Source organism: Pelobates fuscus, chromosome 5 (assembly GCF_036172605.1).
Source record: "Pelobates fuscus isolate aPelFus1 chromosome 5, aPelFus1.pri, whole genome shotgun sequence".
In the NCBI taxonomy this organism is placed as follows: domain Eukaryota; kingdom Metazoa; phylum Chordata; class Amphibia; order Anura; family Pelobatidae; genus Pelobates; species Pelobates fuscus.
The window spans coordinates 36,805,722-36,829,225 of record NC_086321.1 but is presented as its reverse complement, the minus strand read 5'-3'; the positions used below and the strand labels follow the sequence as shown (position 1 = coordinate 36,829,225).

Below are 23,504 nucleotides of genomic sequence, written 5' to 3'. Positions count from 1 at the left end.
ATCTCTTAAAAGAACATTTCAGACATTATAATGATTTAATCTCTTTTAATTGGTTATGATTGGTGAAGTGTTCTGGTGCTGTCCATTGGGTCACTGTTAAATTATTTCCTTACAGTATCACTGTGATCTAGGGTCTCAAGCCACCAGTTGCACATCCCCCCATTTCTACTCTAGCTAAAATTTTCTTCTTAACCTAAGCAGAGATGGGGAGCAATGATAGTCTGTAAGTGTTACAGGAGTGCTCTCAGGCTATCAGTGACATGTATTACTTGTACAGAGCATTCAGTGACACTCTCAATCTGCCACTGCCCTAATGATACTTGGGTTAACAAGAAGACATTAGTTAGCATTCGCCAGAGGCACCAAGAATGTCAGGGGACCCAAGCTCACAATTAAATGGTAAGTATATAGTTACCAAAGAACAATGCTAGGACACTCCAGCCATCATAACCACATCCTTATGATGCTTTAAATGTTCCTTTAAGTACCTGCTTAGTATGTAATGAAGAGTGCTTTACATGTTTTCCTGAGTGGAGTACAAATACATTGTAAGGTTGACAGTTCACCTGGTGGTACTTCTTCATAAAACAGGTTGATATAAAGTTATGACATTCTATTGCCTTCAAAATAAACTTACACACTATACAGATTAAGGAACAACACACACATAAAAAACGTAAAAATTTTACAAGGCTGCGTAAAATCACGAACAAAATATGGGGATTCAGTTCCACCATATGGAGCTATTGTGTTAAGCCCACCACTAACACAATATGTCAATATGGTGGAACTGAATCCCTATATTTCTTTGCTGAAAAAGGTGATTTTAAGTAGCTTTACAAAATGTACAAATATTTTTTTTATGAGTGCGTTGTTCCTTAATCTGTATATTGCATAAATGTTGGTCTCTATGGCAGCACTGAGAAATGCATGTTCCAGGTGTGCCCAATTCCCTTTTTTCTTTACTTTCAAAGTAAACTTTGTACAATAAAAGTAAAAATAAATGTACTATTTTTATGTGAATGGCTATAACAATAATATATACAGGAGAGCCATATAAAAAAAACACAACATATTTTGTTTTATAATATTCTCTATTGGCTTACATTGTTTTTATCCATTGTGTTTATTCACAGTATGTTAATAGCTACATTAACTACAATGCTTGCTTATTCTTGATGTTCAATCCATTGTATATATCATTCATTATCATTTACATTAATTATTGTCATTCATATTGACTTATTTGTTCAACATTAACATGTTTGCATACTAAAAATATCAAATGCCTATTTGTTTTTTTAGAAGACCAAGTGCATATTTTCATTAATGAAATTGGTTTGCCATTTGGTTCATCATCTGAGGAGACCAATGACTGTGACAATTCTACGGTTGTACCAACATCCCCATCAGTACAATTCATTAATGGAAAGCAAGAGATTACTAATGAACCTAAAGATCCCAAGGCAGAGGAAGCTAGGAGGGACCAGATCGAGAGTGTTACACCTTCAGAAAATGCATCAGTCACTCAAATAAGTGAAGTAACAGAGCAAGGCACATCACAAACAGAAGCACCAGCTGAGGTCCATTCAATTCAGTCTAATGATACAAAACCACCATTAGGAACAGAAGAGCCCTTAAGTGACATTAAAAAACAAGATCCAGAATATAGTGGTGATTTAGAAATCGTTGGTGATGAAAAAAAATCTACTATATCACCAACTCCTAGAGATGTCATATCTACATCACAAAAGCCAAGTGAAGCTCAGCCTAGAGAAACTATTCCTTTATTTACCATTGAATCTTCAGGAGATGATGACTCTGATGATAAACTAACAAGTGTTGTGCCAGCGTTTGTAACCAGCTTTACAGAAAGCCCTAAGCCAGCCAGTGAAACCTATGGTGATTTGGCAACACCCCCACGTCACCTAACACTTGCAAATGACACAGATGAAGGAAGCGAAACGCCACTTGGAGAACATGATACACTCATAAGCGTTTCAACTCTGAGTACATTTTTGATTTCCGAAATATCTGGGCAGACGGAAACTGTACAAATTCTTAGTTTTGAAACCACAAAGCAAACATTTACAGAAAGTAAGGATATAACAACACAGGGCAGTGTTCTGCAAACAGCATCAGAACCCTCACAGTTGAAGGAGATCAGCCCACTTCCTGTTTCTACTGTGGAAGCACCCCTTGTTCACACAGAATTTATAAAAAATGCAACAGAATATTTACCACAACCTCAAACAGCTCATGAGATTACTATAGGTGAATTTTTCACTCAAGAGAGTTCTGGGGATTCTGAAATTTCAACCCCTACATCACAAGCTCAGCTGGATCTAACCACAGATTTGAAAGCTGATGCCACCAAAGAACCAACCACTTCTTTCACATCAGAGAGACCAAAGGATGAAGAAAAAATAACAATTATTGATAAGTTTGATGCACATACTGCAGAGATTAAAACAGATATTTTTCCTATACATACCTCACAGGAACCAGCAGTTGCTACTTCTTTTAAATATACAACAACAGAGAAAGTTGATGCATACATTGCAACTGGATCTGGTGATGGTGAGCTAACTGGAGAAACTATAACGGTAAGCCCAGTCATTAGTTCTGAATCCTCTACAGAAAAAACTGAAATTGTCCATTCAGCCTACATTTCTCCAACAGTGGAACTCACAACTGATGAAGAAAAATCATCTTCAGTAAAAACCTTTACAGTACCGAGCATATTAAAAGATCATACTTCATATAAACACTCTGAAACAATGAGCACTTTTTCATCTTTAATAGAAGAGGGATCTGGTGATCTTGTTGCAATCACAACACAATACAGTGCTACAGAATCTGCTACAGAAACACAACCAAAGCAGCTCACTATTACTGAAGTGCAACCTACTGATGAAGGCTCAGGAGAAGAACAGCACTTAGTTGACAAATTGTTCGCTACAACACATCGACCAAGTGATGAAACCAAAGCAGACGAAAATCTTTCTAGCACAATTCTACCATTCAAAGAACAAACAGAGAGTGAAAAAGAAATATCTGAATTAAAAGCAACAGATGAGATCACAATACAATCTATCAGTCCCACACAATCTATTACAGAAACCGCACCGCAAAAACTCACTATTACCGAACTGGAACCAAGTAAAAGTTCAGGAAATGAAGGTGATTTGTTTACATCATTTTTAGCTACCACGCCTCAGCAAAGTGTTGAAACAAAATCAGAAGAAGTAATTTATACAAGCACAATTCTACCAATAATAGTGCAAACAGAGGGTACACAAGTAGAAAAATCAGACATAACACAATCTGAGCTAATAGCAACAGATGTGATCACAATGTCTATCAGTCCTACAGAACCAAGTACAGAAACAGAATCACAGACACTCACTGCTACTGAACTACAATCTTCCGAAGGATCAGGGCATGAAGATGACTTACTTGAAAAAAAATTTATTACAACACCTAGTCCAAGTGTTGAATCAAAAACAGAAAAACAATTACTTACAAGCACAATTCTACCGATCTCAGAGCAAAGAGAGAGTGTGGAAGAAGTCACATCTGAGTTAAAAGCAACAGTTGAGATCACAATGCCATCTGTCAGTCCTGAAGAACCTGTTACAGAAACAGATCCAAAGCAACTGACTATAACTGAACTGCAACCTACTGAAGGATCGGGAGACGACTCGATTGGGTTTTTGGTTTCAACGCCTCATCCAAGTGATGAATCACAAACAGAAAAAAGTCTGCTTGGTAGCACAATTCATCCAATCACAGAACAAGCACAGGGTGTAGAAGAAGTAAAATCAGAAATAGCACATACTGAACTTAAAGTAACAGAACTGATCACAACTCATTCTTTCAGTCCTACAGAATCTGTTACAGAAACACAACCACAAAAGCTGAGTATTACTGAACTGCCACTTGTTGAAGGATCAGGAGATGACGTGGTTGAGTTTTTGCCAACAACAACTCATCCAAGTATCGAATCAAAATCAGAAGAAAGTCTGTATACAAGTACTGTGCAACCAATCGCAGAGCAAACAGAGGGCACAGAAATAGTTGAGGTAAAAGCAACAGAGGACCTCACAATAAAACCTAGCACTTCTACAGAATCTCTTACAGCAACTCCATCTCAGAAAATCCTTATTACTGAATTGCAACCAATCGAAGGCTCAGGAACTGAAGAGGACATATTTGAAAAAGTTTTGGTTATAACATCTCATCCAAGTATTGAAAGTCTGTATATAAGTACTACTCAACCAATCACAGAGCAAACAGAGGACACAGAACTTGAAACATTTGAGCTAAAAGCAACAGATGAAATCACAATAAAACCTACCAGTTCTAAAGAATCTCTTACAGAAACTCCACCTCACAAAATCACGATTACTGAATTGCAACCGATCGAAGGTTCAGGAACTGAAGAGGCCAAATTTGAAAAAGTTTTGGTTACAACATCTCATCCAAGTATTGAAAGTCTGTATATAAGTACTACTCAACCGATCACAGAGCAAACAGAGGGCACAGAACTTGAAACATTTGAGCTAAAAGCAACAGATGAAATCACAATAAAACCTACCAGTTCTAAAGAATCTCTTACAGAAACTCCACCTCACAAAATCACGATTACTGAATTGCAACCGATCGAAGGTTCAGGAACTGAGGAGGACAAATTTGAAAAAGTTTTGGTTACAACATCTCATCCAAGTATTGAAAGTCTGTATATAAGTACTACTCAACCGATCACAGAGCAAACAGAGGGCACAGAACTTGAAACATTTGAGCTAAAAGCAACAGATGAAATCACAATAAAACCTACCAGTTCTAAAGAATCTCTTACAGAAACTCCACCTCACAAAATCACTATTACTGAATTGCAACCGATCGAAGGCTCAGGAACTGAAGAGGACATGTTTCAAAAAGTTTTGGTTACCACATCTCATCCAAGTGTTGAAACAATATCAAAAGATATTACATATATAAGCACAATTCTACCAATCACAGAGCAAACTGAGGGCACAAAAGCTGAAACATTTGAACTAAAAGCATTAGATGGAATTACAATAAAACCTATCAGTCCTACAGAACCCATTACAGAACCACCAAAGAAACTCATTATTACTGAACTGCAACCTACAGAAGGCTCAGGGAGTGAAGACAGCTTGTTTATTTCGGTGACATCACCTCAGCCAAGTATTGAAACAAAATCAGATGAAAGACTCTATATAAGCACAATTCTGCCAATCACAGAGCAAATGGAAAAGGTGGAAGAAGAAACATCAGAAATAACACAAGCTGAGCTAAAAACAACAGATGTAATCCCAATACAGTCTACAGAAACACAACCACAGACAATCACCATTACTGAACCTTTTGAAGGCTCGGGGGATGAAGATGACTTGGTTAAAACATTTTTGCCTACAACATCTCAGCCAAGTGTTGAAGAAAAAACAGAAGAAAGTATATATGGAAGCACAACTCTACCCTTCACAGACAAAACAGAAGGAGTGGAAGACGAAAAATCTGAAGTAAAAGCACCAGATGAGATCACAATGCAGTCTATTAGTACTACAGAACCTCTTACAGAAACGCAACCACAGAAACTCATTATTACTGAACTGCCATCTGTTGAAGGATCAGGAGTAGTAGAGGACTTAGTTGAAACATTTTTTTTTACAACACCTAGTCTAAGTGTTGAAACAAAATCAGAGATAAGTCTGCATACAAGCACAATTATAGCAATTACAGAACAAACTAAAAGTGTGGAAGAACAAAAATCAGAAATAACACCAGCTGAACTCAAAGCAGATGAGATCACAATTGAGTCTAGCAGTCCTACAAAACCTATTACAGTAACACAAACAGAGAAAATAACTATTTCTGAGCTGAATCCTATTGAAGGCTCAGGAACTGAAGATGATGTTACATCAATTGTTGTTTCAAAGCCTTATTCAACTATTGAAACAAAATCCAGAGAAAGCTTGTATATAAGCACAATTCCACCAATCACAGAACAAACAGAGGGTACAGAAGTAGAAATATTAGAAACAACACAAACTGATCTGAAAGTAATAGATGACGTTACATTGCAGTCTATAACTTCTACAGAACCCTACACAGAAATTATTTCTTCAGCAGTCACTGCCACTAAACTATCACCTACTGAAGGTTCAGGAGGTGATGATGACGTGATGGTAGAAACTTTGGTCTCAACAACTGTGTCAAGTAGTGAAACTAAAGTCAAAGAAAGTTTCTATACAAGCACACTTTTACCAAGTACCCCACAATCAGAAAGGGTGGAACAAGAAAAATCTGAAACAACAAAGCCTGAAATAAAAGGAACAGAAGAAGTTACAGTGCAGTCTATTAGACCTACAGAGTTCATCACGGAAACTCAACCACAAAAACTTACTGTCGATGAACTGGTAACTACAGAAGGCTCAGGAGAAGACTTGCTCACTGATTTATTTGTAACAACACTTGCATCAAGCATTGTTACAAAGTCAGAAGAGCAAACCAAAACATTCCTTACAACAGAATCTCCAATTGCTATAGAAGATTCTACTGATATTATTAAAGGGCATCCAAGCAGCACAGAAGCCCAATCAAAGAAACTAAGTAGCACTGATTTTATATCTCCAGAAGAAGGTTCTGGAGATGAAGACACAATTTCTACCAGTTCATCTATAAAGATTCCTGTTCCAACAATCGATGTGAAAATTGAAAAACAGCATGAAACAATTAGCACATCCCCTCAAACTGCAGAAAAACCTGAAACTACTACTAGATTAGAAAGCATCACACAAAAGCCATCAACCCTAGAACCTAAGATAAGATTCCACACAATTGCACCGGAAATAAAACAAGAAGTAACATCTCACACAGAAGAATTATCAAGACAAAAAGTGGTTCCCACTACTACCTTAAGCTTTGAAGATGAAAATGAATATTTAATAGGCACAGGTAAAACACCTCAGTTGGAGGTTATGGAAGAAAGCACTGTCAGTAGTGCATGGATTGAGACTGAACCAAAAGAAACCATAAGTGAAGCCATTAGTGCTTCATCTTTAGCAACAGAATTTATTTTGGATTACAAATCAGGCACAACAATTAGAGATGAGCTTACAACATCAACTGCAGATCAAGATACAAGTGAAGAATTAAAGTTGAAAACTGTTACACCCCAGTATATAGAGCAAATTATATTCACAGTAAATACATCCATTTCTGAAGAAGGATCTGGAGATGTATCTTCAACTGTTAAGGCAACACCATTGTATATATCCACCACACAGCAAACTGAACTAAGTTCCAGTGAACCCTTGATAATTAAAACGTTACCCTTTACATCAAGTGGTAAAGAAAAAGACATCACTGCACTGGTTCCTAGTACAGAAGAAACACATAAAATACCAGATACTGAAAAGGTAGATAGTTATATTACAACCACATTCACGGCAGAACTTGATGGAAAAGATCTTACCGATGAGATATTTTCCGGTCGTCTTTCTGAAGAAGAGTCCCTTGGTGAGTCTACTGCACCATCAGATGATACAGAAGATATAATTTCTATAATAGAAACCCAAACAGTGTCAGTTGTAAGTGATATGGTTACTACACAGGAGTCATCAAAGATAACAACAAAGGGAACTTCCAGTTCCAGACCTGACATACCTCTTGTAACCACTAGCTTGATTAAAGAGGAATTTTCAACAGTATTCACTGAAATATCCCAAGGTTCAGAAGAGGGGTCTGGTACAGAAATAATTTCTAGCACTTTTGATACTGTGCTACCAGAAAAAGAGTCTGTTTTAAGAGCAACCAGTATACCAAGTGAAGTAATCACTGATGTAGTAATTACAGAAAGTACAGAAGATGACTCCATAAAAAGTCTCCACTTGTCCAGTGCCTCTCCAACTGGGAAATCTCAGGATCTCCCATTTACACTCCAAGTAGACACTATACCATTTACCACAAGGTCCCAATTACAGGATCTTGAAGTAGATGGTCTGTTGATATCTTCTTCAGCTACTCCCAAATATAGCAGTGTGATATCAACAGTACTGCCAATTGACACAGAGGATATATCCAGAGAAACTGATGTCATTAGTGATGTAACTAGCCAGAAACTACAAGAAACCGATAGTGAAATTAAACATTTTACTGTCACAACAGAGATTTCAAGTAAACTGGCATTCTCTGATGAATTTGAACCAATTGATCCAACTGCTAGTAGTGACATAGTTGATGAGGAGTCTACCACATTTGTAACCCAAGAGCCAGAACCAACGTCTCCTGTGACTGTTATACTTGTTAATGGTGTATCTGATTTAACTGGAGTACTTATGCCAAGCACTTTGCCTTCTGCTGGATCAAAAACCGATCATGTTGCCTCAGAACAAGAAGTTAGTGCAGATGACACAGTCACCTACAAGCCATCGGGCATAGATCATATTGATACCTCAGAATCTCCCTTAGATTATACTATAAAAGATGTTGACATTTCAGAGGGAACTTTAATAATCACAAAAGAAGATGAAAATGTGAATGACTTAGATGACCTTAAAAAAGATTTATCACCTACTTCTACCTCAGCTTCTTATGTTGTTTCCAAGAGTGAAAAACCTGAACATGGAGCAGTCACAGAGGAACAAAGTACCGAGGACGTCAGACAGGATGAAACTACAGATAATCCATTACTGTTGACTTATTCCACTTTGGATGTCAGATCAAGCACCAATCCACCTATTACGTACACAGTGCAAGAACCAGAAGATATAGACTCCCAGACTGTTTTAGCAGTAGAGAAAGAGTTATCAACTGTGTCTACCAATATTGCTGAGACCACAGAAGACAGTGCAATAATTCCTGATGCTTCCACAACAGAAGGTCCTGCTGATGAGGATATAACGTCTTTACCTGGCCTTGTTGGAGTGACCAATGAAATTGACATCCACATTTCAACTAGTAATAATGTTGAAGGAACTGAACTTCACATGACAAGTAAGACCAAAATAAAAAAAATCAATTTTATATCCTGTTATCAGTGGAAAGTAACTTTTAAGGTCTGGCTAGTAGGGTATGACTTGAAAGTTTAAGCCCCTCTATTATACATTATTTATAAAAGTGTTACAGCAAATCCAATAACCAGCTGCACACTACGGGATCACAGTACAGTCTATAAACAAAAACTGAAATTCTTATTAAAAAAAAGTTGATTACTGGTTATTTCTTTCCTAAAGCAAGGCACAAGGCAAAACAATAATGATGCCAGTGTTTCAGTCTCTAGCCATGATAAAAGTAATTATTGTTCATGTCACTATATATCTAATCACTGTCTGTTTTTCTTTGTCTGTCTGATCTATCTATCTATCTACAGATCAACCTATCTATCTATCTATCTATCTATCTATCTATCTATCTATCTATCTATCTATCTATCTATCCATCTACAAATCTATTTATCTATCTATCTATATATCTATCTACCTATCTAACTATCTATCTATCTATCTATCTATCTATCTATTTATCTATCACTTATTTCCAACATGTATCTAAATGACCTGTCCATCGTTCATCACCATATGTGTCTCTGCAATGCTGAATCTCATATAAAATCACTTTTGAATGACTTCACGTCTTGTTCATGCATGGTTGATTACTGCTGCCAGACTATTATCCGTTCTTTGACACTGCTTGGCACTGCTAACAATCTAATTGGCTGTTTCTTTGTACTCATGATGTGTTGTTTGACTATAATACATGTTATATAGTTATGTAATAGTCCAGGTTGAACAAAGACTCAAGTACAACCTTTATGTAATATAAATATATAAACTGTACATAACTGAGAATATTCTACCCCTAGTCCTTATAAAAATTACTTTTGGGAGTCTAACACTACACATGCATGTTTGCTATAAATATATGAAATTATTAAAGCTAAGTAGGTTTCACGTATATTTAAAGGTCACAGAGTCCTCCCTCTTTCAGCTCTTCTCTCTCAATCTTTTCTTGTTTGAGCACTGTATCACCAATTTTCAGTTTGGTGACCATCTCTCTTTTTCCCCAACTCCTCTCCTGTAGTACCAACCCCTTTTGCTTTATCACTCAATCTCATTTCTAACCTGTTCTCTCAGGGTATGTCACTTACTTTTTTACACTTTTTGTTTATTTTCTCATCTTTTCATCCATCGGTCACACCCACTAGACAATATATTTTATTCTTGTCCCTATTTTCTTATTTTTTCTTTGTTTTAATATTTGAGTTTTTTTCTACTTGATATCTCTCCCACAATCACACTGTCTTTCTCCTCTCTACTTTTTTCTAAATCTGCCTTTGAATCAACAACCTTGTTGTAAAGATCTTTCATTGGCTTCGATTTAATAAGCTTTCCAAGTGATTAAATACTGCTGGAAAAACATTCCAAATTATTTATCTACTAAAAATTCCCATAGATGTTAATCGTGACTTCTGTAGATAAATAATTTGAAAAGTTTTTTTTTTTTCACAGTATTGAATTGTTAAGACAGCTTATAAAATTCAGGCCATTGTTCCACAGGCTTTCCCCTCTTAAAGCAATCTCATAACCCTTTGGTCACTGCAAATCTAATAAAATATTCTATCTTTTTGCATATTGACAAAATCGAATCGATGCTTTGAAGCTTCGAGGACATTTACAATTCATTAGACCATGGGTAGTCAGCCTTCAGCACTCCAGATGTTGTGGACTACATCTCCCCTGATGCTTTGCCAGCATTTTGGCTTTTAGAACACTATAAGAGATGAAGTCCACAACATCTAGAGTTCCGAAGGTTACCTACCTCTGCATTAGACTATCCTAATCATTCTGAGATGTGTGCATATGTACCACCTAGAGAGTACAGTAAATTTAGCTGGCACCCAGTTATGAGTAGTCTCCCTCAGATGTACCTCGTTAAACGTCGGGAATGCAAGTCTCCGCCAACACAACATTTAACCCTTCTGAAGTCAATAAACTAATTGGCTTTAAGATAGGGAACAGTAAGATGCATTAATCAGCCACTCATTCGGTTAAACCTTGACTGAATTTATTTAAGAAGAAAATCATTATATTTAAGGTGATTAGTATTATTACTTTTAGAACTATTTTAACATCAATTCAAAATTCAGTCTTCAACACTTTAATGAATTAATCTTTAAAGACCCAATGCTTTCATTCTGAGGAAATAGACATCTTCTTCTAATTAAAGTCACCAAAGAAACTAAATGCATGATATTTGTGAAATGTTGCAGTAATGCTAACCAGGTGAACATATCACAATAAACAAAGGACTGGCAATGATGAAAGGCAAACCTCAAAGCATGCAAAAATGAAACAAAATGTGCAAGAATCTGCTCACGAAAGCCTTGACGTATTCATTATAAAAAAAATAGAATATAAGATAAAAGTTTTCAGATTCTATTTCCCTCTCTGCAATTCTCTGTATTGTTTGTTCTGTAAAAAAAAAAAAAAAGGGATCACGTGCAGGGTCATCCACTAACGGGTGAATTGCTGGGAATTTTAAATTATTTGTGAAAGTGAATTTTAAATTATAGGCCAAAATTGCTGAACAGAAACGTACAGCTTACTTGGAGATTTTTTTCCAGTTCGACTATTGTGGCCTGACTTGTGAAATTCACTTTGAATTCCCAACAATTCACCCTTTAGTGCAAGGGTGCCCAAAAGGTAGATATCCAGATGTTTTAAAACTTCAGCTTCCGTAATGCTTTGTCATTGTAAAGGCCTGGGGATCTACCGTTTGGGAACCCCTGCTTTAGTGAATATGTCTGAGCTGCAATGGAAATGTGATTTCCTGTGTGATCCTGTTAAATAGCAGTGTAGCAAACAAAATAAACAGGCAGAACATTATTTATATATCCCAAGTTTTTAATATATAGATTTAAATATTAAACTGTATCAGAATATGAGTTAAAAAAAGCGCTGACTAACCTAACTGTGGTCCAGCAATCAAAAGGGATATTCACTATTATCACTGTAACGCTTACTTGTAGGATTTGAGTGCCAGAATTAAAAAAAACAAAAAAAAAAAAAACTAAATGCACATGATACATAGCTAGGTATAAAGAAAAGTAAAACAAAGTGTAATATGCTAAAGAATATCAGAGATCAGTTACACAATAATTGTACTTAAATGGGCACAAAAAAAAATCATAAATGTTACAGTGAACTATAGTGGATATGGTGCAAGGTGTTCTCTGATACCATCCTATGTTAAGTAGTTGAGCAGCCTCCAATGGTTTGACATTTACCTAGGTCCCTTGGCATCTGCCTTCTCGAGGTCAGTTTCAAACTATTGAAAATTGGTTTAACTATGTGCTTGAGATGGTAACAGGGGATTCTCACTTTGATATGTAAGGTCCCTCTAAAAAAATAATGTACAGATTACTCTACTATTCATTCAAATATAAACATCTGTGTACAGCAAGAAACATGAAAGAACTGGGTTTGCATAAAAACTTAAATTTCTTAATATTCAGTTTCAAGCCAGACTAGTTAACCAGTTTGAACTATCTTGGTACAACAAACTATTTGGGAATATCCCAATATTTCAGTCAATGTGCAATCCTTGAGCCTTCTAACATCCTTAGAATACAGTCATACCCACCCGCATATTCCCTGTTGTATCTTAAGTGTACAACAGAAAATACTTTTTCCCAGCCTGTTAAATATAAAAATATATATTTTCTTGTGGTTGTAAGACAACTATTACAAAAATAAAATCTTTGTTGCTGTTGCCAAATGTTTGGTCATGTACGTGTAATCTTGTTTTGGGTTGTAGTTTATGTTATTTGAATAAAATCAGTTATTTGATCCGAATTTCAAAACATAAACTTTTTTTTTCTGTTTATTTAATTTTAGCTCAAGACCCATGCAAACTGAATCCTTGCCAACAGGGTGGCACATGTTATCGTCGAGGGGGCTCTTCTTTCGTCTGCACTTGTATGCCTGGTTACAGTGGAGAACTTTGCGAAATTGGTAAATAAAGATGATTTATAAAAAATTTAAATGAATGTTGTCACTAAAGCTGTGAAAAGTTTTATTTTAGCCGATTAGTTTAAACCAATTTTTTTTTAATCCATACCTGAACAAATCGATGCATCTGCGATTCACCTGTATGGTCTTATTCATTAAGTAAATCCTGGATGAATTGATTCATTGGATGGGGATTGGAAATGATGTGATTCAGAAAAACAAGCAGAAAATCAATTGTTGCATAAGTTTAGTTATTACTGCATATTTTTTTTTTTGGGGGGGGTTCAGATTATTATTGATTATTGCTAAGTTGATTACGTTCAATAAATGTCAGAAAAATACTAGAATCAATGGATTCCTTAATAATTTATGAAAGGTCCATATTAGTGAATGTCTAGTTTGACGTACTGGTGGGTGCATGCTTCGTTTTGAGTCACCCTTTGTATGTAGGATTGTTTTATTCTGATCAACTGATTTGTGTTGTATAAATAGTTTAAACTATTTTTTATTTTTTTTTATTATTGCACATTAAGCTATTGCAATATTTTCTGGGGAATGGAACACACAAAATGTTACTGTCACCTACTTATGCTTTTAGTGAGGGATTTTCACTAAAATGTATGCCCTTTTATTCACATATTGCATTTTGTAACATTTTCAAATGAATTTTAGTGCCAGTTTAAGAAAGGAATTCTCAACTGAAAACTAATCTAGTTGAGGGAGAGGTACAATTCGTACATTTTCCTGCTAAGCTTAGTTAGTCTTGCCGGTAGCATTGATTTAAATGAAACCAAGGGAATGGTAATCAAGTACGGTAATTGAGAATAGTCCTGGGTTTGTCAATGTATGTGGTAGTGATATTGCTTCCAATATGAAGATGTTCTGTGCCAGGATCTTCACTCATTTGGTGATCTATACACGTTCTTCTGATTACTGATACTGTTATATACAATATATCCTTCACTTACATCCCACATGATAACTGCTTATCGTTAATACCAAATGCTAATTTGTAATAGTGAGTGATATCAATTGTCTTGGTGTTATTTTAAAAACATACTTCCTTGTTTTGTTTCCCGCAGACATAGATGAATGCCAGGCAAATCTCTGCCGAAATGGTGCAGCTTGCATCGATGGGATTAACACTTTCACGTGTATCTGTCTTCCAAGTTATACCGGAGCACTTTGTGAGCAAGGTAGGATCAGTCATCACTGGTGTTACGTCCCATCCAAATATGTATGCATAGAGTTTAAAAACACTTTTTTTTGGCAGGGACTAAATTCCAATCAGTTTTTTTTTTTTTGGTGAAAATGCATGTCAGGAGGTGTAAATGTATATAAAGAGATCATTTTTTTTTGGAAAAAGATGTAGATTTCTATAGTATCCTTTCACTGTTGATAAATAGTATACAATGTTTTATTATAGAGAAATAACATGTTTGAAAATGACTGAAATATCTCAACTGTCTCAATTTCGGCAGAACAATCCTTTTCAGGTCCTGTCCTGCCATCACTCTTTTGTTCCATAGTGCCCTGCTTTTGGGAACACCAGAAAACTGTCTCAAAAAAAAGTTTACTGCAAGCTCATCATTAGATGCGCTTGCACTGCACTTAGGACACTAGGACCACAGAAATAGTGCTCCATGCAGGGTCTGCTCTATGTAGGTGCCCTGCTTGATGGGCAGGCATCCTGACATGCATTCATGCTAGGATGCCCATCCAGTAATTTGGGTAGACCCGGCACCTTTCTGATTGGGTCAGCTTCCTTTGGACAGAGCCAGTGACTCAAACATGCCACTGGCCCACCACCTTTACCTGCTGCCACTAGTATCCTGCTTCGAGGAAAGCTGATGTTAGGGAGTATGCTTAATTATAACTTATTTCTACCATATTATGCTCAAAGTTTCTTGCAGAAGGAAAATAAAAAAATAGTAAAAAAATAGGCACATTAGTAAGTAGAAAATTAGGAAGAGAAAATTTTAATTTTAATAAAAGGTGACAGAAAATTGTGTTAGTGGTCTGTGCTTCCTGAATCTATATATTTATTTCTTATTTTTTACAAAAAATGACAGCATGCTCAGAGGGGGTTTGGCCAGTATACAACATGTGCTCCTGCCAAGTGCCTGTGGCCTTCTGCCGGGCCCTGCCACTTTCAACAAAAAGCAATAGTCAAAGCAGATCCCCACTATTGTAAATTGAGTGCATATGTTCATCAGTTTGCTACTCGTCTTACTGTCCTCTCAATACGGTTGCCAGATCACAATTTGATTTAGGGACATCTATGAAAATGTGTATATTATGGCTTTTGGTGGTTAAATTAGAAGCCCGCAGGATTACATTTATGGAGGTGTCCCGAAATCAACTGCAGACATGGCAACAGGAACCTCAGGGTGTTAAGTTAGCTGTGCCCATGATTTAGGTTTCATCAAGCTGGTCAAAGAAATAGAGTATAAATGATGACAGGAGCATGTTGGTGACACTCTATATTGAATATATTTAGAAATCTCTTTGTCACAATATTTGAGGTTATCACTGTCTATCTGACACTTAATTCCCTGACAGAGGTGTAAGAAATAAAACGGGAGTTGCTTTGAGCCAAGTGTGCCAAATGTGACAGTCAATTAATTTTGCACACACACAAAGTATTTATGTGATACAATGCTTCCTTAAATGGTTAAACGGGTTTCGGACTATCTGTACGTAATAGGCTTTTGGTTCATTTTTTTCTATTCTGGATCTCATTTTCTCTTAGCTGAGGGCTCTGCAGTGGTTTGGGAACTGGGAAAAGTGTCCTCAGCCAAATCTCCATTCTGCCAGACAAAATAAAACTGTATTAGAGATGCAGACACACTCGTCTGGCAGGAGCCTAAATTTTGCCGCGTCAGTCTTAAATGCAATGTAGTCAGAGATCTGCCAAGCAGATTGTTCATGTACCATGTTGTACCACAGGATGGGTGTGGGTTATTGCTTAGATTAAGTTTTATAGCTTAAAGTTTGTCTAATTCTATATTTTACATAAAACAATATGTCTCTTAACATTATGAATTGTGCTCACACCTATAAACCTCTTGAGTGAGCTAATATGTTAAAACATTTAATGACATTATGACCAAATGTATTGGAATATTTGAAATGCTGGTAAGCCCGATGACTTCATTCTGCCATTTAAATGTATGATACCTTATTCCACTGCTATGGTTGCAAAAAAGGGACATACACTGTATCCTTACATCAGGGATGGTTTAGAACAGGGCTAATCAATAGGTAGATCTCCAGATGATGTAGAACTACAACTCCCATGATGCTTTGGCATTCTAAAGGCATACAAAGCATCATGGGAGTTGTAGTTCTACATCATCTGGAGATCTACCTATTAGGTAGAACTGGTTTAGAACAATGGTGGACAAAAGGTATTCTTCAAATCTTATAGAACGTCATACCGTATGATGCTTTGCAAGTCCAAACAGCTGGAGCAGCAATCCCTGGCAGAGATGTACTTGTTTAATTTTTTTCATTTCACTAGTTATCCTTCTAGAGTAAGGGAAAGTAAGACAAAATCAGATTCATGATTGGTCGCAAAAGTTGGAATAATCAGAACTGGCTAGGGAATTGTAAGCTGAAGTCACAATAGCTGAGCTGGACACATAGCAAGGGATTGAGATGTTTTTTCAGTTCAGCTAGATTAGCTTACAATGTGCAATTTCCCATTCTATTAGACTCTTTAGGCTTTGTATTTATTCACTAAGCAGTGAATTACGGTGTTTGGGCAAGGGAATTGCACTATTTATGATGGAGTAGTCAACCTAGAAAGAAATAGCTGAATTGGACAAATGTCTCTAGTATGGCTGAACTAGCTCACCATTTGCTATTCCCTTGTAAGTCTACAGTCCCCTAACACAAATGCTAACTGGAATAATGCAAATAACGATTTGCTGTGTTTATGACAGGCCAGTGTGATGTGTGATATGAAGCAGGAAGCCGTTTAACCAGCTGACATCTGCTTCTAGAATTAGAATGTGCTTGTAATAGGACTCCTCACTTTTATTCCAACTCTTACATGAACATATGCGAGGATCAAGGACATTAAAGTCAATAAAAAAAAAAAAAACATATGCATATTTTAAAGCACTCACTGTAAATCAGGGATGTCCAATGGTAGATCCCCATGAGTCGGAGAGCTGCGACTTCCATTATCCTTTGCAACCTCGAGGGCTGAGGATATTACAAAACATATTCAAAACCATATGGATAGGGGTGGACAGGGGTGGACAAAAATCCCCAAACTATTGTAGAAAGGCAATGCCAAAATGCTTCGACAAACTTTCAGTCTCAGATAAACATTCGGCTTAACATTTTTAATCTTAATAGACTTTACTAACAAATGGCACAATATAACTTCACCAACAATTCTTTTTTCTCTGAACATGTTCGGCAAGGTTCATGAAACCATTACTTCATCTTCATACATTTAGCATGAATAACAAGAAAGGGTTTACAGAAATGACTTTAAAAGATGGCATTTAATAATACAGGGTACCTGACAAATACAACTTAATCTTAAATGATAGAGAATCAAATTTCATCTATACATTGTGCAAACAGAATTGCTAGCAAATGTCTAGATATCTCTAAAATCAGAGAATAAAAACAGCTCTTCCACTCAGACAGTTTAGTATGCGCGAACCTGTGCGGACCAGTTCCAATTAGTACATAGAAAAGAAATTTGGTCTCTGTATGTCTGTTATCAGGGAAATGCCCCCTCTGGGAGTGTCTGCTACTTGAATTAAAGGGCCACTCTAGTGCCAGGAAAGCATACTCGTTTTCCTGGCACTAGAGTGCCCTGAGGGTGCCCCCACCCTCAGGGACCCCCTCCCGCCCGGCTCTCGAAAGGGGAAAAGGGATAAAACTTACCTTTTTCCAGCGCTGGGCGGGGAGCTCTCCTCCTCCTCTCCGCCTCCGTTCCTCCCCGTCGGCTGAATGCGCACGCGCGGCAAGAGCTGCGCGCGCATTCAGCCGGTCACATAGGAAAGCATTCATAATGCTTTCCTATGGACGCTTGCGTGCTCTCACTGTGATTTTCACAGTGAGAATCACGCAAGCGCCTCTAGCGGCTGTCAGTGAGACAGCCACTAGAGGAAAAAGGGGAAGGCTTAACTAATTGATAAACATAGCAGTTTCTCTGAAACTGCTATGTTTATAAAAAAATTAGTTAACCCTAGCTGGACCTGGCACCCATACCACTTCATTAAGCTGAAGTGGTCTGGGTGCCTAGAGTGGTCCTTTAAGGGAAAGCAATGCCTGCAAGGGGAAGTCAGGAGCAGCGTCAGGCTCTGTGTGAGAGCTGCTGCAGCAGCAGCACTGTGAGAGGAGAGAAACAGACAAAATAATATATTGCATCAGCCTTGGTTAGGCAATTTAAGAATGGAAAAATAGAAAACGGATAAGTTTTAGTTACACAAAGCTATCATAAAGTGTTAAATACTTTTAACTTGTTAATATAACCAAGTCTGTGCTTCCCAAATAGTGGTATGCAGGAGAGGTGTGTAATGCAGCCAGTGTAACACTGACTGAAAACTCACAGCAGGAGACATGGAACATAGAAATAAACTAAAATATAACCTTTTGATTGTATTAAGTGAAGAAAACCAAAGATGTATAATAAGAGTCAAACAAGGTCGTTTGAAAACTGCAAATCTATATCTGTCATGACAGGCTCACTTTAAGTCTCTGTAATATTTAAAAAGAAAATTAAAAAAAAATGATTCCTGTTTTTTAACAGTCTGAGACTAGACAGTATAATTGCTTGGCACAGTTTGGATGGAACATTTAATGTCTAATAATAGATTGTACAAGCAATGTATGGATTTTCAAATATAAGTCAGAACCACAGAAGAAATGCATATTTTCTTTTACAGTGCACATGCATTTTTTTTTTAAGAACTACCAGGTGTCAGTAATAACATTGTTTGTTTTATTTTGTTTACTTTTAGATACGGAAGTCTGCGATTATGGATGGCACAAGTTTCAAGGTCATTGCTACAAATACTTTGCTCATCGTCGCACCTGGGATGCAGCTGAGAGAGAATGCCGTGTTCAGGGAGGACATTTGACGAGCGTTCTGTCACAAGAAGAGCAGTCATTTGTCAACCGTAAGTTTTTCTTAACTGAAAACTACTGCATTTTGCAAAAAGTTTGTTTACCGTATACATTTCAAAATAGACTTCTTTTATTGTGCTAGTACTTAATATAAACATATTTTTTCTGATTTTCTTTTAAAAGGATTGGGTCATGATTATCAGTGGATTGGTCTTAATGATAAGATGTTCGAGAATGATTTCCGCTGGTCTGATGGGAGTACCCTGGTAAGACTTTGCTTCACTGTCCAAATTTTTAGCAGTTATACATACACTGATATGGACCTTATAATACTTGTAATGTAGCATTCTAGAAATTTAGCATTTGCATACTTTGAGGTTTATAAAGAAAAAATCTTATTATTTAGCTTCTTTTCATGGGTTATGGGCACCTTGGTAACTATGATAATGGGTATTGTCTAGCCTTAGTCCTGGTTAATAACAGTATCGTTAAAACTATGAATGTGTTCTTCAGTTTGTGTAATTAGAATGTATGATGCACATATAATAATTTACTGTAAATGTGTAGACAAACAAGAACAGACTGTCAACATTCAATACGTGCAAACCAAGATGAAGGACCCAGGAGTTCAAAAACAAGAGTACTATTTCTATCTCACCTTGCTAATCTTGTCCTAAAGTACTCCAATAATCATTGAGCCACATCACACATTTCATAATATTTAAATCCATCTTAGATAAAATGTGGAAATATAACGAGGTCAACAAATTGTTAATTTCACAAGTAAATTATTTATTTTCTTATGATCTTTCTTTTTAGTACTTCTCAATAAATAATGCACAACACCTCAGTTATCACTCTGTATTTTCAGCTAATAGTAGCGTACTAAGTGTGCACAAAATGTTAAAAATTGACTCAAATTAAGATATATATATATATATATATATATATAGTTATATTTATGCTGTGAAGTCATTTCCCTTCTAGATTTAGGTAAAAGGAAGATAATCAACAAAGAATGCAAAACATGCAGCAGCAAATACCTAATAACTGGCATTAAAACAACATTTTTGCAATAAAGCTCTAAGTGTTGCCAGCAAAATTAAATTTTAGTTTGATTTAATTCTTCAGATAAAAATCAACCATTTACCGCATTCATTAAAACTTCATTTTATATATTGCTGCAGGTGAAATGTTATATTTATGAGTAATTTTTCTGGGTTGCGTCAAAGACAGTAGGAAAATTGGCATATAAATTGGCAATTTTGTTAACAGCGTTGGTTAACCATCAAAATCTTCTCTCCATGGAATTAACAGTTCATTTAGCTATGTATGTGTATTTGTTATGTTCTGCTGCTATCTTTAACCTCCAAGTTCATTCATTTTTGGTTATTGATTTGAAATCTGTCAAATTTGGTTTGTCAATAGTGAAGCAAAAACGCAATTTCATCAACTCCTGAATTATAACCCAATCACTCTAATCAACTATAACGTATTAATTAACTCATAACAGTTAAACGGGTTTCAGAGAACACATAAAGTCAAAACTCGGTCAAAACTTACCGATCTAGGCAGAAATTTAACCGGTAGTCAATTTAACCTTTATACTTTCGTGATCCATTAACATTTCCTACAATAACATCTTTTATATAGAATCCAGATGATGTCCTCATATATCACATGCTATACTTCATGTATGTTTCTAATGGGTATCCCTTCAGTAGATTTGTACCTACTTTATCTAGCAAAATGATTTTTTATGAGTATATTTTTTTTTATGGTAAAACGGACAATATCCCAGCTGGAAACCCTCAAGAGGACTGCCATAAAATCTTTCAGTGAGATCACTAAATCTGTGCTGTTGTTATAGCTGCTGGGGAGCCAAGTGGCACTTTCCATAAACAAGCTCCAATCCTTATCCTGATTATTTAATTATCCTACAATTTTACAGGGCTTTGGATATGATCAGAGAGGTGCCAACACACGGGAAGTTGGCAGCCAAAGTGCTCGGCTCTGCTCTAAAAGATTCATCTGCACAGTTTAGCAGAGCAGTTTAGAGTTCACTGTTAGTAATATTCTCAGGCGTTTTGCCATTTTGTCATACTCACTTAGAAACAAACCTAGATATTTGGAAAAGACACAGAGCTGGGATTGGAGATTGTTCAGTTTAATTACTACAGCTACAGCTAAAGTTCTTTAACATCACTACATAACATATGGTGTGTTCGAAATACTGAAAACTTGACTACCTGAAATGAGGACATCAGAAGTGCGATCAAACATCGCCCATTCAAATAATAAACAGTATAGACTTCTTTGAGAGGTTCTGGAAACCCAAATTACAGTGACACAACTGTCTGCAAGTACTCAGCAGTCCAATATAATAAAACAATCTGCCATAAAAAGAAATGTAATTTAAACATCAAAAAGCAATTATAAAGTAGGTATGCGTGTATTTATAGATAAATACTTACCTACTTGTAAGAAGAAGGCCAAGAAAACAAATGTGAAAAAATGCTGGATGTCCACTAAGATGCTTCTTTAACATTGAAATGTGGCATCTTCATCTTAAACAGATTATTAATTTCAAGAAATGTATTCTTGTCAACAATCAAAGCCACTTAATGGTTTTCAGCACATTTACCATACCACATGGTCACATCTTAGGTCAGACTGTCCCAGCCTAGCTTGACTCAGCTAACTTACCCTAGTGGTTCCTTGGCTCTTTCTCATACCCTATTCTGGAAGGTGTTGGCCATGATGAGTGGGGTTCTGTAGGCCTGTGCAAGTTTCTGCATTAGCCTCTGTTAATTCAGTTCTGTTACAAAACTGACATATTCCAGTCAGTCAAGTTCCATATTTCTTTGACTTACTGGGCCACTTGTTGTGCTCCCCTGATCTTTCTGATAAGCATCCAGCCTATGAACATGGGGACCCACAGAGCATTTACCTAAAATTTCATAGACTAGTTCCACTGTCTCTGTCATTCTCAATGCTAGCACAGTCCAAATAAACTGAGATTTGTTAGGCCACAATGACAGCCATCAATTCCATAGATCTGTTTTATTGGCCAGTTTATGACAACCCCATGCTTTTTAATTACATTTTATGCACTTTGCATGCCAAAGATAATATGAACTAAACTATTTACGAAGACGAAAAATAATATTTTCTTCCTCGTATTACTCTATATCCATTTTTTAAGAGAAAAGCCTTGCCATCTGACAACACATACAATGATAATGCCTCCTATTTATTGGCATGTGCGTGAAAAAAGTCTGGATCAATCACAAACTTATGAGAAAATTCATCAAATATTCTTTGTGACCTTCTCAATGGCCAAACTTGCTTTCAGGTTCCTTATATCGCTGGGCGGTCATGAAAGTCTGTTGACCTGCTGTTGCCATGGGCATGCTATTTCAGTACTAGAAATGGTCTGTGCCATTGTGTATGTATGAAAGATATGTCACTTTACTACATCACACCCTGTCTGACAGAGAGCTATTCATATTCTTTGGAAAAAAGCTGTTGATAATTGTCACTTTGTAAAGCAGTGAACTCATTGCCTTAGTGCAAGATTAGCACCATATCACAGCACTGGTTATTGTCTCTGGAAGCATTGTCTGTGGATTAAAGAATGCTTATAGAAAGGAAGTGTGAATGGGGCCAATGATAAGGTAGCTAAACCAGGTTCACTGTAGAATGAGTCTTAAATGCAGCAAGTCAGGGCATGGAAAGGGGGCAAAGTCGGTTATTAATAACCGATTTATATAGTTTTATTTTGACAGAGGTAAAAGGCATGCAGGAATGAACAGTGATACGGAGGCCGTGTGAGGGCCATGTGCTCTAGATATACACATTGATTGAGTGATTCTGCCTTTATGTATCTGTGTAAGTGGGATAATTTCATACTCTCGGGCTGTTATTTAAAATTCTTACCAGATTAGAAGTGCTTGGGAGTGGTTATGCACAGATACATGTGTGTGTGATAACACATTATGTTCTAATAAGGTATTTTGCTTTCCTAATCATTATCGTTATATTTTATGGGACTGCTTCCAATCGTTAGCAGCTGCTGCTGAGACAAGAGTTGTGTTTGGACATTTTTAAAGTAGGATCTTCTTTAGCTGCAGAAGCAATTAAGTTTTTAGGACTTTGGTGTTTATTTGTGCAAATAATTATTTCAGCAAATACATATTTTTAGTTTTGAACGATTAGGTATCTGAATGGTGTGCTACCTTCACCAGCTTCACTACTACGTACGGAGAGCTGGAAGCTCCTAAGTAGGGCTATCTTAATGGCTGAGAGCATCCTTCTCAGCCAACAAGCTAAACTGGGCTTAGCTCAGTCAGAGTGCTTATAGCTCTC

At 36.6% G+C, this 23,504-nt stretch overlaps 1 protein-coding gene across 1 annotated transcript in view; it reads left to right on the top strand.

Annotated features, from left to right (window-relative positions):
• Positions 1 to 23,504, top strand: part of VCAN (versican) — a 92,459-nt gene that overhangs the window by 56,755 nt on the left and 12,200 nt on the right. Inside the window, exons 8-12 of the mRNA XM_063453709.1 lie at positions 1,306 to 9,024; positions 12,927 to 13,043; positions 14,123 to 14,236; positions 19,031 to 19,189; positions 19,320 to 19,402. Coding sequence (XP_063309779.1) covers positions 1,306 to 9,024; positions 12,927 to 13,043; positions 14,123 to 14,236; positions 19,031 to 19,189; positions 19,320 to 19,402 — 8,192 coding nt within the window. The remainder of the gene's footprint in view (positions 1 to 1,305; positions 9,025 to 12,926; positions 13,044 to 14,122; positions 14,237 to 19,030; positions 19,190 to 19,319; positions 19,403 to 23,504) is intronic.